The sequence below is a fragment of the Amblyomma maculatum genome, chromosome 1, assembly GCF_055883805.1.
Source record: "Amblyomma maculatum isolate TAMU_Amacu chromosome 1, ASM5588380v1, whole genome shotgun sequence".
NCBI classification, from domain to species: Eukaryota; Metazoa; Arthropoda; class Arachnida; order Ixodida; family Ixodidae; genus Amblyomma; species Amblyomma maculatum.
Genome location: NC_139344.1, coordinates 316,590,373 through 316,607,720, shown reverse-complemented (window position 1 = coordinate 316,607,720; position 17,348 = coordinate 316,590,373). Strand labels below are relative to the sequence as shown.

The following is a 17,348-nucleotide window of genomic DNA, read 5'->3' as shown; positions in this document are numbered from 1 at the left end:
CTTTTTCAAGTAAGAGAGAGGGGAAGGGAGGGAGAAAGAAAGAAAGAAAAGTTGACTGCGCCCTGTTGTCCTCTTTAGCGGGAGCACCCCACTCGTTCAGGAGCGGATATGCTGACTCGGGAATGTGGCTGCTGCATCGAGCTTAGCTCTGTCGCATTGTGTTCAGAGCTGCCTTCTGTTTTTTGTTCTGTTATTTTTTCCGTCTTATGGTATTATCATTGCTGCTGCCGTTTTCTATAGAAAATGTCGCGCACAGTAGTAACCCTCCCCGACGGCGTTTGTTTAAACGTTGTTCTATGTTAGTCTCCCTGCAGACTCTATCTCACCCTCTCTCATCCTCTCACTCTTAGTTTCCTCTCCTCTTTCCTGGACGCGATTTCTTTTTTATCCACTCCATTATCTCTCAATGCTGCCAGCAGATGGCCGCGCGGAAGATGAAGAGCAGTGGCCCTTGCTATTGTCGGCGCGTGGATGCTGCCATTGTTCCTGGTTGCAGCGCCTCTCTAGCTACTCTGTCTGTGTCCTGATTTCTCTCTTCCTTCTATTCGCTGCTTTTGCAGGACTTTCTCTCTGTTCTCATTCCAGGCCTCTTCTAAGCCTAAATTGCCCATTCCTTGGGCTTGGCTCTCTAACCATTCTTACTCCTTCGCCGCCATAGCTCCCCTTCATTCCTCCTCTTGGAGCCCTCTTCTTGCCACAGAAAACTGCAATAATTTATAATTGAGTGTAGTGATTGCAAAATAAATAAATAAATAATGTGCTACCTTTTAAGCTCGTCTAAGGCCTCTCCCTTCCCAGCGACCTTCCGACCCTTCTTCGCATCCTTTCCAAGTGTGCGTCTTAAGTCCTGACTCCCTTAATCGTTGAAGTCGTCCTCTGGTCTGAAGCTTGGCTTGGCACAACGTGACAGCAATTGCAAAGTTGCAGCTGAATCCGCCACCACTATTCTGTTATCAAGCTGTTAGCCGGGAGGCGCGTAATTCGAGAAGCTCGGAGATATCTGCGAGGCTGCTTGCCACTTTGACAACCTAGGCGTCTAACCGTAGCTAAGTTAGAACCTTCGTGTCCAAGTCAGGTGGCTGTTGTGTCGTGTTTTGTTTAATGGGGCATAAGCAACTGGTATCTTGGTATCGTGAGTGGACCTGATTAAAAAGTTTTAAGAGAAAAAATGGCCGCACCTGGCTCCGGACCTGTTTATTGGAGAAATATCTTAGAGACTTATGATTTTGGATTTGGATATATGGCTTCCCCTCTGTAACGGGTGATTATGCATGATGATGATGATAATCACAATGCGTAATTCATGGCTGAATAAGCATCCCGAGCCCTCTGTTATCTCAGTGTTTTCGGTACCACAGCGGAGTTTCAAATGTCTGCCTCGGTTCACAAGGGTCATAGAACCAGTGTGCATGCACCGCTTTAACACAAACTACATTAGCCCGCTTTCTTTCTTTAACAAAGTATATTCCCTGCCGACGTCCGAAAATTAAGGTATTAAATACGACACTGAGTCACATTACGGGCCTGGATTGGCTGAGAGGACGTTGAAACGAAAACAAAAAGTCAAAGTGTGCTTTGAGACAGTAATGTACGTAGGCGAGCATCTAGACGCACGCAGATGCGAATATCGGTAAGCTTCAAGCGTATGTGAACCTTGCATAGCTTTTTCCTTAATTCCCCATTTCTTTCGCTGTTTTTTCTCCCCTACTCTTCTTTTCTTTGGAGCAGGGATAGCAAATATGGGCCAAAGGTAGAACACGGTGGCAGTCAGTGAGACAGTATACAGCGGCGTGTATGTTCTGTAACCCAGACGGGTAGCATAACTCCTGGTTCTGCTGAAGTGGACTCAGTGTATATGGCGGGTCACAATTCGGAAAAGACGACATAGGTTAAGATGGCGTCCAAAGTCAGACTCCTCCCTCACACTAATGTATCGCGGGTAGTTATGTGCCAATTGGCAAGATAAATGAATAGGTCTTTTGGACAAGGGTTTTTATTCGAAGTTATTAAATGAATGGGGGAATGCTACTCTTAGATCTTTCCGTACTAGGCGTTTCAGCTGTGTTCCATCAGTCTTTTCCCAAGTTTCCGTTTTACTAGCTTTTAGTTAATCTCCATTGTCCTTTTCTCTCTTTCAAGCCAAAGGAAAGTTCCCCAGAACGCAAGCTTCGTTCACCCCAGCCGCCAGGCTTCCGTCGAGGCACCAGTTTCTTCGGCAACATACACCAACGCGTTTGTGGCTAGGTTAATGCCTCTCAGTACGAGGGGAAGTTTCAATCGAACATACAGAGTCAGCTAGCTGCCTTTGCTAGCCGTACTCCGCAGCTACGCCACCTTTCCCTAGGCAGCGGGCAGGGCTTTCCCTCGGTCTACCGACTGCCCCGTATAGGTTGGTTTTTAGGTTAGCTAGCTGCGTTTCCTAACCGTACTCCGCAGCTACGCCGCCGTTCCTTTGGCAGCGGGTGTTCCCTTGGCCTGCCGACCGACTCAAATATTGGACTCAGTTTTCCGGATTACACGCGCCCACACCCACTCTGGAGCTTCCGCCGCATCCGGTGCATGGAATGCTCACAATATCAAGGAAATACGCCTCCCCGGGGATGTGCAATCCCGGCTAAACCGACCGCTGGCTGTCAGTCATTGAGCAAAATCAGGCAGCCGAAACCACCTTAGCCCACTCAACTTGCAGGGGGGACCACGTGCAGGTCGTCAGATCGAATTTACCCCCGGAAAAGACGACGTCACTACACACCTTTGCACGCACTGCGCTGAAATAGCGGTGATCGAATGAAGACGCTAATCTAATCTAGCAGCACGTCGTCAACAACTGCTGCCTCAGTCAGTCGCACCAGTCTAGCATGGCCCCTTCGTGTCTCGCGGCCTTAATGAAACGTTTCTCTAGCGACGCACGTGCATACACGTATACTGATTTCATATGTTCCATTCATCGTTGCTTAGGCATTCGAAAACATTCAGTACACCATGTGTTTTTCAACTCTTTCGCATCACTCGCCGTAAAGATCCGCCACGTTTTGGAGGCGCCCTTAGCTTTTTCGTTAAGCTACGAAGCTTCTCCTCCTAGCGAGCATGGACTCCAAACTGACCAAACCCGGTTTGATATCCGGAAAGCGACAGCGGTGCAACCGGCGACGACGCGAAGAGAGATAAAGGGAAGCAAATAAAAAGGAGGCATCAGCGACGAGCGCTTCGCCGCCAAAGCGCTCGTGGAAAAAGCGTTTAATGGACCGACGGCCGCTGTCTTTCCTGGCCCCAAGCCAACCGCCGCCGCTATACGTCCTAGACCGGGCTGCTACGGGCGCACACCACCGAACAGCTACCGGACCCAAGCGCACCAACCCTCCCCCAGCTCATCCAACCTTTCGTAAAAATATGAGAGACACACAGAAAGAACGAAATTGAGAAGGATAAAATATAGATATAGCGGAATGAGTGAGGAAGGGCACGAGAATGTTTTTTTACTTGAGTTCGTTGGGGAGACAAATCTTCTTTTTTCTCTCCCTCGCCGATTGGAGAAGGATCCACAAATCACAGCGATGTGTCACCGCCGGCACAGCAGAGAAACCATATCGAGCGTTTCGCTACGATTTCAGCTCTTGGGCTGCCGATACCTGGGCGTGTCTTTATTATTTCTAAGCTCATGGAACGAAATCTTGTGCGCCAGTGTAGCGCACTACAGTTGTGTGCGGGATCTGCGCGTCGGATTTGTGCGCTGATGTGTCAGTTACTAATAACGGGTGTACGAAGAGGGAAATTTGGAATGATAACGATTAATGGGGATTGGTAGTGAATAAACCTTATACTATAGATATCGATACCGTTTATAAGTAACGATAAGGACTACTAAATACGGAATGACCGATATGTCAAACGACTACATTTAATGGCCGTAACTGACTGGAAATGGCTAAACATGCTTAGCTACGAGCGGTAACGACTGCAATGACTAGGCATGACTCAGCACGGCTACGGAACGACCAGTATGTCAAATGAAAGCTTATAATGGCCGCAAATGACTGGAAATGAGTAAATATCCTTAGCTGCGAGTATTAAGGACTGAAATGACTAGGCATCACTGAGCATGACTACGGAACGACCAGTATGACAAACGACGACTTGTAATGGCCACAATGACGAGAGGCAAACGATGAAAGGCAAATGATTGGAGGGGAAGTAGGGGCTTTCGCAGTTCTCCTCTCAATGAGTCATGCCATAATCATCCAATATATTGTGTTTTATTGTCTGAAAGATAACACTGGACCTCATTATTTTATATCAGAAATTTGAGAGCCCTAGACGCATTCTTTATTGCAAATGAAGTGACTGGAGTTGAGACAACGAAGCTCCTCCCACCGACAGCGACCATCATGCTGAGACGATTGGTGAGGTCACAGACTGACTCCGCGTCGTCTGCTGCTGTGCCGGCGCCGATAAGCTGCCGGTACTTCACTATGTTCGCGCTTGCTCAAAGACCAGAACGACTCCCAATGAGTGTATTCAGCATGTTTCTGAAATCAGGCCACAGACTTCAGTGAAGCGCGATTTACTTCTTGCCCACACATCCACCTTCAGTGCGACCGCCGCCATCGTCCGCTGCAGCAGCGCCCCCACCGCCATAAACACCGCCGCGCCGGCCGTGCCCTTCGAGCCTGCCACAAGCCGTCCGCGCCAGCGATACGGCAGATCCCTTGCACCTGTTCCAGAAAAGCATACTAAAGCTTGCTTTTCTTTCTTCACAATAATTTTAGGCCCAGGAAAAAAGAATTTAAAAATTAAATGATTTTTTTTTTTTAGAAATGTTGAGCCGTGCGATGATAGTTTTTGCTTCCTTCCGCAGGCGCGGTGCCGGGTCGTGTTCTTGTACGCTAGCTCCGCAGACAAGAAGTGGCCGAAAATAATTTCCTTCACTACAAAACAGTGGCGTTGAGAGGAAGTTTCATGATCGAGTGGTCCTTTTACTAAAACGCTTCGCTGATCACTTACAAAGTGCTGTCCGCTGTGGATTCGATGCTAAACAATGTAGGCCTAACGACGATTAGGGAGAAGCAGACGGTCAGAGCGCCGTCGTGGGCAGCACCATTGCTGTAAACTTGCGGTATCATAAGCCTCGTGAGCTTATCGTCTACATTTATAATGCGGCAACGAGCAGCGATTAGACAGAACGAGGTATTGCATGGGTGCCGCACACTAGGCGCTGTCGGTTGGTAGTCGAAGATTGTACAAAAGGGCTGTCGGGCGGCACTCATTTCATTTGTTGATTTACAGTGCGTACGTCGTTCGAGCTCATGCGGCCTTCGTGCTCTTGAATCCCACCCACTGGTAACTGAGATCCAAAAGTAGTTTGCGGTAACCGCCGTTGACGCTGCTCATGCACAGAACACGAAGGAGGCGTTATGTCGTCATCGACTACGCCGGTGGCCAGATCAGCAGGCTGCTCACGAAGAAACGAAATTACTGGTTTCAAAATCTCCTGCAGCTCCGGTAGAGCTGACCATTTAAGGTTTAATTGCTTGGCACATTGGGAATAAGATTCAATAAACAGTTTATAATCCAAGAATGGTGTCATGGTCCCTTTAAGAGATATCTGAGAGACCTTCTAATATTTTTCGTTGAGCTTCGCCACACTGTCCGCTGTCGGCGAATCTCTCCATGTATATGTTTTGAGCCACTGTTGCTGCCTTCTTTCATACCGTTGTATAGACCGCTGTCGGCGTCTTGGCGCAGTTATAACCGAGTCCGTTCAGAAGCATTTTTAGTGTCTGAGACGGGGCAGGTTGTTTGCCTGGTGCCTCCACTTTCACCCTCTTTCTTCTTCGTCGCCTCTCCGCTTTGACTAAATATTGCGCGGATGTACATCGCAAAGCGCTACCACTCTCATGGCACGGGCGAAAGAAAGGTGTCCGCCAAAAATGTCATGGCGTAGAAAACTCGCACTTTATGAAAGTCTGCCAACCTGTGAACCAAATAATAAGTGCTCACGGGGGAGGGGCGGAGCTGTTTAAGCGGGCGCCCGATATTTTGCTCTTTTCTCAGCGCTTTTTCTTTGTGGAAAATACGCAGTGAGATACGGTGACAGGCACGTCGTCGTGCAACAGTCACTGTATACCGTCTTCTAGAGTAATGACAGCTCATTACTACGCCGCGTTGCTTTGTGTCTGCTTCGAGAAGCTAACAACGGATCTAAATCTAAGACATGTCGCTATTTATCCCCTTCATCTGTGCTGGAAGTTAATTTCTGCGTTTTCTCTTTTCGCGAGGCAATTGGGTAATGGCGATGAGCGCTTGTATTATACTCGCGGGAAGGTGTGAGTATTTTCAGTGTGGGAACGTGAGGTATTATTATTTACAAATTAATTCTTTCATGTCTTTCTCGCACGCCTGTTAGACAGGTGCGCAGTGAAATCCGGGCGCAAAATGAGCGCTTCGAGCATAACCAGTTTTTCTGACATGACGACGGGATTCAAACACGTCCCAAGCCTTATCTCATCATGGATTTGCTCAGACACCGCGCCCATATTATCCTCACAGGCAGCACTGAAGCACGGGAGTCATTTTGAGAATGTCAGAGACGGACGATGAGTATTCCTAATTCCATATGGCCTCTTTCATTTGAACATGAGCAGTCCACCCTTCGCCGCCCTTCATTTTGAAGCATACCTTACCTGGAGCGCTAATCTGGTAAATGTCCACCTCGTTTGATTGACGAGCTTAATAACGTCCTCCTCATTTATCGAAAGGCAGTGTTCTTTCTAAAAGCTTTACGCGGCAACGTACACAGCTCCTTTGTTCGAAAGGGCTCTGCCGCAATCCAGAATTGAGGAAAACGTGTCGTAGAATATACGGACGTGTTTCGTATCAGAATTGTGACGTAACTGGCAACCCCTTTTTTTTTTTCTGTAGCGTTCAGGGGGGTTTCATATTAATTCGCTTCCCGCCTAACCTCCGTCTGCCTATCATGTTGGAGGCGATAAGGATTCGAACAGACCCCCGATTGTATGCCGTTAATTGCAAATGTAGTTGCCCAACGTGAAGTGAGGCGGATACTGCACATTCCTGTTTAGAAAAAGTTTTATTAGACATTAGATGTTCACATTAGACATTCACATGAGCGGCGGCAAATGACCAAAACAGGAAATACACATGATTAATAACAAATGAAAGTGCACATAAGATACATCCTAAGGAACAAATACATCACAAATCAGTATTTACATTCAGAATAAAATTTTCCCCAGCCTCCACATCGAATGAAGACTTAGCATTTTGCCAAACTTGTGTGGCTGTGTTTAAATGTAAAAAAAAAAAAAGAAAAAAAAACGCGGAATCAGAATGCATGATAACGGAGCTCTTGCGACTTCTCTTGAAGTACTTGCCATCCTGATTTTTTTTTTTTTCTCATGCCGCAACTGTTTTCTCCAGCTTCACTTTGTTTTCCACCGAAAGTGCTACGGAAATCACGCCGGAAAGATGTTCTCTCTTCTGGTTCTTGCTTCTTGCGAGTGAATTTATGACTAGTGCTACGCTGAGAAATCAATTTCCGCGACAGAAAGCATTCATTCAGGCACATAGTGGCTCAGCACACCGCGGATTGTCGTCGTCTCTGTATACAGATCATTTGCGTGCAGTGCGTTTGTCGCCTTTATCTACGTTCAGTGCCCATAAATATTTCGCTCCTGCTGATGCGCTCGGTGTCTCTCCTGTTCTGCAGGGAACTACGGCTACAACGGCATCGACGAGTTCACCAGCCGCGCTAAGGACGCCGGCATCTGCGTGGCCAACTCGCACGCGATACCGACGGACGCGGACGACGACGACTACGACAACGTGATTCGCAGCCTGGACAAATTCGGCACTGCCCGCGTGGTGGTCTGCTTCTGCGAGGGCTTCACCGTGCGCGCTCTCATCAACGCCACAGCCAGGCTCAGGGTGGCCGGCAAGTACATCTTCTTCGGAAGGCAAGTACCCTCACCTTAGCCCCCTGCGAACATATTTCAATTGTCGCTAGTTACGTGGTGGAGACAGAGAAAAAAGTCGACTTTATTCCAGCGACTTTTGTCCGAATCGCTGCTTAAGGCCTCGCATAAAATAAAAGGAGGATCAAAAAGCTACGAAAAAAATTGAAGGTTTCAAAGCTGCAGAACTGAATGTGGGGTGAAAGCTTTGGCGACCGAGCGTTGCATCGAACTAAACGAGCGTTCCGTTGAGCGCATCAAAGTTCACCGGCGTTCTGGGCAGAATACCCGGGCTTGAACCCGAGGAGGCTAAACGCACAGGCATCCGTGTGCTGTGCGATGTCTATGAACGTTAAAGATCCCCAGGTGGTTGCAATTACTCCGTGGACCTACGATATGGTACTGTGGGTAGAATAATAATAATAATATGGTTCACAGGAAAGGAAAGGCGCAGTATCTGTCACACTTGTTCATGGACACTTTACCCGTGCCATAAGGGAAGGGATGAAGGTGGGAGTAAAAGCGGAAAGAGAGAAAGGGGTGCCGTAGTGGAGGGCTCTGGAGTAATTTCGATGACCTGTGGATATTTAGCGTGCACTGACATCGCACAGCACACGGACGCCACCTCATTACGCCTCCATCGAAACACAGCCGCCGGCAGTCGGGACCGAACCCGGGTACTCTGGCACGTTATCACTTACCACCGCGGCTGTGCGTGGCAGGAGAGGTGTGATGAACGCGGCAGTGCGCCGCTTATATCACACCTCTCCTTCTAGCCGCTTTCCATAGAGAGGGGTGGCCCTCCGAGCATAAAAGCCACTGGGGCCAAACTGAGCGCTGCAGTCTGGGGTGCTGTCAGCATTTCGGAGGAGACTTGAACGCGTCTATGGAACTCCACGCGACAGGAGCGTTTATGTACCTTCCAAACACACTTGCCGGAGAAAGTGTGACAGATACTGCACCTTTCCTTTCCTGTAAACCACCCTGCTGTAAACCAATTATATGTGTAGCTATTCAACGAAGCCGATAAGAGGCAAACGATGAGAAGAAATGATAGGAGAGAAAGGGTAGGCTTTCGCCTTTCTCCGAGACACCGCGGAGGAGTCGGTGGTGGCCTCGGCACGCCAGCTGTGCACCCAGTGACATCACTCTCTCCTGGCGCATGCGCAGCTGGCGCGGTGGCGACGGCACCTGTGAGTCACTCGCGCGGCGAAGGAGTCGGCGGCGGCTCTGATGCGGCTCTCCGGCTGTGCTCCGTGTGACGTCACTCGCTCCTCGCGCATGCGCAATTGAGGCTCTTCAGGGCTCCGCGAAATCGCTCAGACCTAGCGTAGTGTTTCTTTCGCAACAAAAGGAAAAGTGCTGTTTTCTTGCTCTTTTGCTTGTTTCATCAGGGAGGAGATTAGTGGAACTAGGACGACAAAAAGATTAGAACATATTTGAAAACCAAGCACGGTACCTCGTCGGTACACTATTAACTTCATTTCAATTATGTTACAACTTAAGAAGCGAGGAGAGAACAGTCATAGAAATCGTGATAGAAAACCCTGCATACGCAGCGCTTCATGACGGAGACAGTATTGAAATCTTGGAAGAACGCTAACATTATCTTAATTCATTAGAAAATGGACGCTAATGACTAGAAAAATTACAGGCCGATCATCTTAATATCCGTTGCGTACAAGGTATGGCAGACGTTAATGAAATCAAAGCAACCTTCGACTTCAGTCAGCCAAAGAACCAGGCAGGTTTTCAGAACGGTTACTCTACCATCTATCATATCCATACTATCAACCAGTTGATAGAAAATGCTCGGAATATAACCAGCCCTCTACATAGCGTTCATTCACTACGAGAAATCATTCACTCAGTGGAAACCTCAGCAGTCATTCAGGCATTGCGAATCATAAGCCTGATGTGAAAGTACTGGCTGCTGGGAAACTATTGTGCTCCATAAAGAAAGTATTATTATTCCCGCAATGAAAGGAGACAAGATCTCCTCATTACTACTCACAGCCTGCTTATGCAAGTTATTAATTTAAAAACCTGGATGGGAGGAGTTAAGGATAAGGGTTGATGGAGCATCTCAGTAGTCCGCGATTCGCTGATGACATTGCATTGCTAAGTAACTCAGAGAACGAATTTTGATTAATGGTTATTGACCTAGACAAACAGTGTAGAAGGGTAGGCCTAAAGTTAATATGCAGAAGACTAATGTAATGTTCAACAGCCTTAAAAAGAAGAGCAGTTTGCAATAGTTAGCGAGGCACTGGAATGCTATCAGAATATGTCTATTTAGGATAGGTAGTAGCTGCAGACCCGGCCCACTAAGGGGAAATAACTAGGAGAATAAGATTGGAATGTAGCGCTTTGGGAAAGTACTCGCAGATCATGAGGAAAATATATAGCAGTTGTGTTTACCAGCACTCGCCTATGCGGCTAAAATGTGGAGGCTAACGAAAATGTTTCCATTAAGTTAAGGACAACGCTGAAACTTACGGAACGGAAAATTGTAGGTGTAACGTTAAAAGATAAGGAAGCGTACAGAATGGACTCGGGTTAATGACATTCCAGTCGAAAGCAAAAAGAAGAAGTGGGTATTGTCAAGACATGTACTGTGAAGGGAGGATAACCGATGGTCTCTAATGAAAAAATTGGATTCCCTTGTAGCAGGTGGCGGCAGAAAAATTAGGTATGCGGATGGTGTTAAGAGGCCTGCATGGACCTGGTGCAGCTAGCACAGAACCGGGCTAATTGGAGGAATATGGAGAGGACGTCTCCCTGGAGTTCGTATAGTCCGGATGATGATGATGATGAGTACAATTAGAAGCGAAGTTAGATCACAGATCGTGACCTCTTTGAGTGCTTGAATCCGCATGGCTCACCCACTTCTAATACTTAACGACTGCACAAGTGCAAAAGATTTTAAAACAAGAGAAATATTTCTGACATTCTTAAATTTTTAGATAACTGTTAAAGCGCTAAGTTGCTAATTAATGTCGAATCATGCTTTGAAAGCCTCCAGTGTGATTCAGTAAGATGTGTTGTCGGCCTAGTTGGTGCAGTACTTCAGACATCTTATAGTAGCGCGAACAAAAACACACACAAGGGTACAGGATAGCGCTCGTCCTGTACCCTGTCTTGTGTGTGTTTTTGTTCGCGCTACTATAAGATGTCTGAAGTTCCAGTGTGACTTGACACGTATCCAGATAACTGTTTTATTAAAATTCATCTATGTGCGCAGAAAGCAAAATATATGTTGTTGTTTTTTTGTGTGATGATTTTAATATATTTTTTATTCAAATTTTCTTCGGGCATATATCTACCGCTTCTGATGACTTCTGCATCAGGCATGCGTCTACATTGGAATAATCACTGCGAACAAAAAAAAAAATAGATGGTTTGATTCCTCCAGCCAACGCAGTATTGTGCAAAAGCATTAAAATCTCGGCTGTTCTTTCACATTTACAGAGCTTCGGGACCAATTGTGGGGATGAGTCACCAAAATGTCAGGATAGGGTCAAGTTAGTTCAGAACGTGGGTCATCTCAATTTTCGAATTGCGAATATATAGTTTGAAGGTGAGCCAAGCCTATTATTCAAACCGCATCTCACCTTTAACGCACCTCGAGAGGGCAATATATGAACGTGGTGTGTTTCTATCTATTTCTCACTGATTAAATTTCTTAAAAATCGAAAAAAAAAAAACATGAAATGAATAATGCGGGTGAGTGGCCGACAATACCATGGGTTGAGTGACTGTGGCGATGACTGCGGGGTAGTGTACTAGCTTCCCACGGGAAATTTTCGGGCTGGAATCCGCTACGATGGGTTTCTTTATTTTTTTTTTTTTTTGCGAGCACGGCCTATGTAAGAAAAAACATTTTTTAGTAGGGTTTAACCGTGTAAAGTAGGGCTGTGGCTCTAGACACGGGTATCCTGACTCGTGTCAGGATACCCGTGACTCGTGTCTCATCATAGGATATTTGCATCATAGGATCATAGCATCATAGCATAGCATCATTCAAGCATCATAGGATGTTTGAATAAACTGATTTGATTTGATTTGATTTGATTTGAGTAGGAAGGAGCCGCAGAAACCGTGTACATGGAGAGAATACGAAACGAGAGAAGGTAATGCGAGTCTGAATTCACCGCCGGAGGCTGATTTGATTAAATATTTCCTTTGCCTTATGTATTTATGCCTCAAAAAGGAACGCCAAGCTTACTCGTTTGGACAGTTTGTGGTTCAAAAACCGTGACCAAGTGCAACCGTGGTTGCGCTCAAACTCGCCTGAGACTTCACACAGAATCTTCATCATCTTTTGGACGGAAGAAAAAGTTTTATCTCAGCAGCATACTTGGCTTGCCTGCAGACATGGATGAACAGAAAGCTAAAACTGCTGCAAGCTTTTAAAATAAGTATAGGTGGTCATCTAATTATCTGAAAGCTTGCTACCCATCACCACGACATGACGAACATTTCACAAGCTTGACGCGCTGATCTCACTACGGGCAACCGTCGGTAGCGGAATGCACGTAGCTAGGTACAAAATGCCCTGCCGACCTTTCGAACAGCATTCCGAGAACCAATGAACCGACTAAGCTGCAGATGGGACCTGCACGTTCCCCTATAATCTGGGCCTTGTCAGGAGCATACCCTAATGACCGAAAACAGAGCCTGAGGCAACGAGTGGAACAGGACGAGGGAAGGGGGGGGGGGGGGGGGGGGGAGGGGGGGTTCAGTTTGCGCAGGCTGTGCCGCAGTGGTTGGGCCCGCAACTTTAATCTTTTTCGGTGACCGCGCCACGAGGACAGGGAACCTGAGACTACTTCCCGCTCATGAATCAGACGTCATCTTTCGTGTTCCTAACGAACAGCTAATGAGCACGACTTTTTTTCTTTCTACTCACGTCAGCCTGCAAGTCTAATCCCGTACACAGTGCATTTATGCATTCCTGAAAGCTTATGAAATGTTGACTGCGGCTGGGTTCCTCGTTTCATAAAGGAAGCAAAAACGTTTGTATCATTGAAAAGCTGCAACGCTGTTCTCCTTCTGATTTAAAGGTTGAGCTTCACTGTCATCTTAAGAATCGGCACATTATCACAACACGTTTTATTTCTTTATTTTATACTTTAAGGAATCAAGGAACACACGGAAGAAAGCTAGAAAAGAAAGATTCTCACACATCACAGCACTTCAAGTATCAAATCAGAATAAATCGTTTCTTCCTAAAACACATTCGGTTTATTATCAAATGTAACTTCCCATGAATATTTCCGTTTGCAAACTTATCCGTGAATTCTTATCTAAATATTGCAAATTTCTGTTCTAGTAAAGAAAGACATTGACTGCATAAAAATTCATAGTATGTTTAGCCCTAAGAAACCACCGCAATAAGTGGCTGGTTTCCACAGACAATAATCTACTTAAACAACATCGTCTCGAAGAAGAAACCTCAGTGAAAAGAAAGTGCAGGAACATGTGAAAAGGCAGTAACAACAATAACTTAGGTCTCCTTGATCAATACAGACACTGTATTGTAATTTTTGGCCGAACAAACTATAGATGCAGGCAAAGAGGACAACTAAAGAAAGATACAGCGGAAATGTCTTAATCTCCACGTGTGCTGAAAGAGTGTCAACAAAAATTACACAAGCGGTTAGGGAAAACTAAACCTACATTTCCTTGCTCATTGAAAAGTATATGCAGCACCTGTCTCTGTGAAGACGGAGCAGCTGTTGCTCCGTAGTTCTTTTTTCAAAGGTGACATTTTATTAAAAGCGATTCGTATTTAGATTTATCGATGCATGAAGTACAGCTTGCATCCGTGTTGTTTCTCTTTTTAGTTCCCAGCTCAAACTGCATCAAGTTTGAAGGGCAGATTGGCAATGCAGACAAACGTAAATACAAACCAAGGAACGGACACCAAATAGTAAATACCAATACTGGCCACCTACGGCTATGAAACGACATATTCCGCTGCGTCGTGGTTACCGAAGACTTCTGAATCCTTAGAATTCGCCTTTTTTCGTCCCTCTTCTTTCATTCACACAGACGTATAATAATTTATAGAAATCTCCAGAAGATCGGGATGCTTCTGCTACCCACTGTCAAGAAGCATTTCATTTTTTTCACCCTGTTCCTTCTGGTTTATAGTGTTGCCTGGATATTTGTCGCTTGCTTGTAGAGTAACGCTCTACTCTCAGCAGCTTCTTCCCCGAAAGTGAAACTCCCCGCCGACATCGTCTTCTCCTACTGCTGCTTCCCTCCTCTAGACACTCCTCTCGCTGACCTCTGATGCAGGAATCATATAGAGTGCAAAAAACATCCAATCGATGACCCGCTGCTCCACCCTCGTACACCTCTGGTATCTCCGGTGCGCGCGTTCAGATTTTTGCTGCGCGCGTGTGTGAAAAGATGCGGCCTGGCCCTGGATCAGTTTTGATTTTCAATATGTGCCGCCGAGATTTCTCACTCATCCTCTCTTCTCTACTGCCCCACTGCGTCGTGCGCAGTGCATGCGATTCTGGTGTTGAGGAGGTGGCGATCCACTCTTGCTCATTTCGTTGCGATCGGCCTGCGGAGCTTCTGTTTTTTTTTTTTTCTTTTGTACCTCATTTTCCTCTCTATTCTCCTTTTCTTTAGTTGTCTTTCTGCACATATTTCTTTACATTATCTACCATCTTACGTTATCTTACATTACATTATTTATCATTCCATGCATCGGGCGCACGCCCCTGTTTTTGAAGGACGGTTCTTTTCGTTATGCATCTTGAAGAACCGCGCTAAACCTTTACGAACGGCACACAAACAGCAAGAAGTCCCAAAACGCACTAGATACGAGCCATGACTCTCTTAGCCATTGTTGCAAGTACATTTCGCCCGGGTGTTCAAGCCTCTTTTCCATCTGCGGTGCTCCTCCGATACCAGCTTACACATTCCTTGATTTCAATTTCTTCCCAACGTTTTGTTTGGTATTGCCCAGAAGATTCGTGCCCACTTACCCACGCGTCTAGTTTCAATATTTGGGCCCAAATTGGATGTCACATAAGTCACAGCAGATGACGATGAAGTTATTTAAATGCTACGTAAGGATTTGAGATTACAGCGATAGGAGCCGCTTTGAAAATGTCGTGGCTTTGATCAGCTTAAAATGATTATCATGCTGCGATTCATCAGCTTTGGGCACAATGTATGCGTGCAAAAACTCAGTTCCAGTGTGTGTTGCACTGGAAAATTTTACCACTGGAGTCATGAAAGTTTTGGAGTTATACGCTCTTTACAGGGGAAGTGTTTGGGCAGTAGGATGGTCTGGGGCACATGGGTGCACCGGTTGACTGTCTGTTGACGCCAGGTAGGCATTGCAATATTTGCAGAGTCAAGCATCTAGGGGAGATAATAGAGAAATAATTATAATTTCTTTTTCTCTGAAAAGTAATTCTTGTCCTACAATCTGTCTCTACAAGTCCACAGGTTTGTGCTGCGCCTGATCTTTTGGCCGTCCACAAAGTTGCATCACTCAAGTAAGCGTCTGTAAAGGGGAAAGTACTGATTTTTTATCCACTACTTATGGAAACCATGCAGGTTTGTATGGGTATTAAAAGATCATCAGAGTTGAAAAAAATATATTGTCTCTGTCCAAGGCTTGCATATGGGCCCAGCTCATGTACTTTGATAGCATCAGTGAGCTTAAACAGATTTTGATAAAGAAGTTTGGACAGCCGTTGATGTAGCTCAGCTGTTGAGAGTACAGGACGCTATATTTGGAGATTATTTGTTCGGTTCCCGCCATCGGTGCATTGTTTTTTCTTATACTTTGTATTTATATTTCTCCTTAAAGTCATTACATTACTATTTCAGGCCAATAGCAACGAAAATACAGTAGAAAAATGTCCCCTACGCTTACTTGGTCTCGCCGACTGTTGGCTTCTTTCATTCTTATATGAAAATTCTGGCCAAACCGTAGCTGTAATAAATGTTTAGATATGAAGCAATGTTCATCTTTCAAGCAGTTAAATATATATATAAGATATATAGGCTTGCCAAGCATGACAGTAATTGAATTACTGTAATTTCAATAATTTCACTGCCAATTGGTAATGTAGTGAATTACTTTCTTGGTTTAGTAATTTAGTAAAATGATGATTACTTTGGGGAAGTAATTCCGTAGCAAATTGAACTAATTCTTTTCGTAATTAATTTTACTAAAAGGCATATTTGCTCCTAGTGTAAGCAGAACAACGGAAGCAAGGACAAAGTGCGGCTAACTTGTAATGGATTAGTAAGGTAAGAATTGAGTAGAACTGCGCGTCTGAAATCGCCGATAGGGGCAGGACGGAATTAGAAGCCAGTCAGGAGCGCTCAGTTGCACTCGTCTAAGATTGCCTTTTTCCGTGCGAGGCAAATGGGGAAGAGGCAGAAATGCCGGGCGGAAGCTGCCGAGGTCGATTCCTGGGAACAACGAAGTAACCTCCCTCGGCGACACGTTAAGACAGCCACGGGCAGCAAATGCGCTTAGTTGCCCTCGTTTCTTCTTGAGCGCAGTGAAAGTGAAGAGCGTTCGACCATGTTTCTGTTTTCGTTGTTTTATAGCCGTAGCCTACATTTCTAGTGGCGTGTGCTATAGGAAGAAAGAGGGAGGTAACAGTTGTCTGGGACGTAATTTTGCGGAAAGACGAATACATTTGCGTCGGGGCATCTGGAGAGAGCTGCAATTTCGTTCTCACAATTTTCTTAGTTTTTCTATACGTGCTGACTGAGAAGCAATTTAGCAGTAATTTCATTACTTTTCGGAAGTAATTGTAACGCAATTCACTTTTGGTATCAGTAATTGGTAATGTAATTTAATGACTACCTTTGCTATATTCCTGCAGAGTAATAGTAATGTAATGCTTAAATAACCGCTTACGTGACCACAACACTTCATTCAAGGGCGCCCCATCCTCAAATCTTGCTCTGCACTACAGGAACTGTCCGCTTAACAACCAACTGAATTGTTCTAAAAATTCATGTGTTCCCCTTTTTAATGAAACAAAAATTCTGTACAAACACAAAGATAAACTAACAAGGGAAATCAGTGAAGCCTTTCATATTCATAAAAATCATGACTCCTGTGTAAGCACCCCTTCTGTATCTGTTCATGACTGTGAACTAATCTATCTTGATTCAAAAGACTGAGGTATCTGTTTGGCGATTGGTGTTGCACATGCGTTATTGGTTGTGAAAAGAGTATATTTTACGTGTTTCTTTCTAATAAACTACAGTTGATAGTCAGCGCAGGTGTTGTCTTCTTCCTTGTCCTTCGTCTCCGCGCTGTTATTCCTTGAAAATACGTACCAACTAGCTCAACTTTCCGTGTTATAATAGTAATGTAAT

General features: G+C 45.5%; 1 protein-coding gene across 1 annotated transcript in view; it reads left to right on the top strand.

Moving 5' to 3' along the window:
• The window catches only part of LOC146207197 (metabotropic glutamate receptor 5-like), a 386,410-nt gene that overhangs the window by 300,074 nt on the left and 68,988 nt on the right, over nucleotides 1-17,348 (top strand). The window contains exon 6 of the mRNA XM_084608314.1: nucleotides 7,727-7,973. Within this exon, the coding sequence (XP_084464440.1) occupies nucleotides 7,727-7,973 (247 nt within the window). The remainder of the gene's footprint in view (nucleotides 1-7,726; nucleotides 7,974-17,348) is intronic.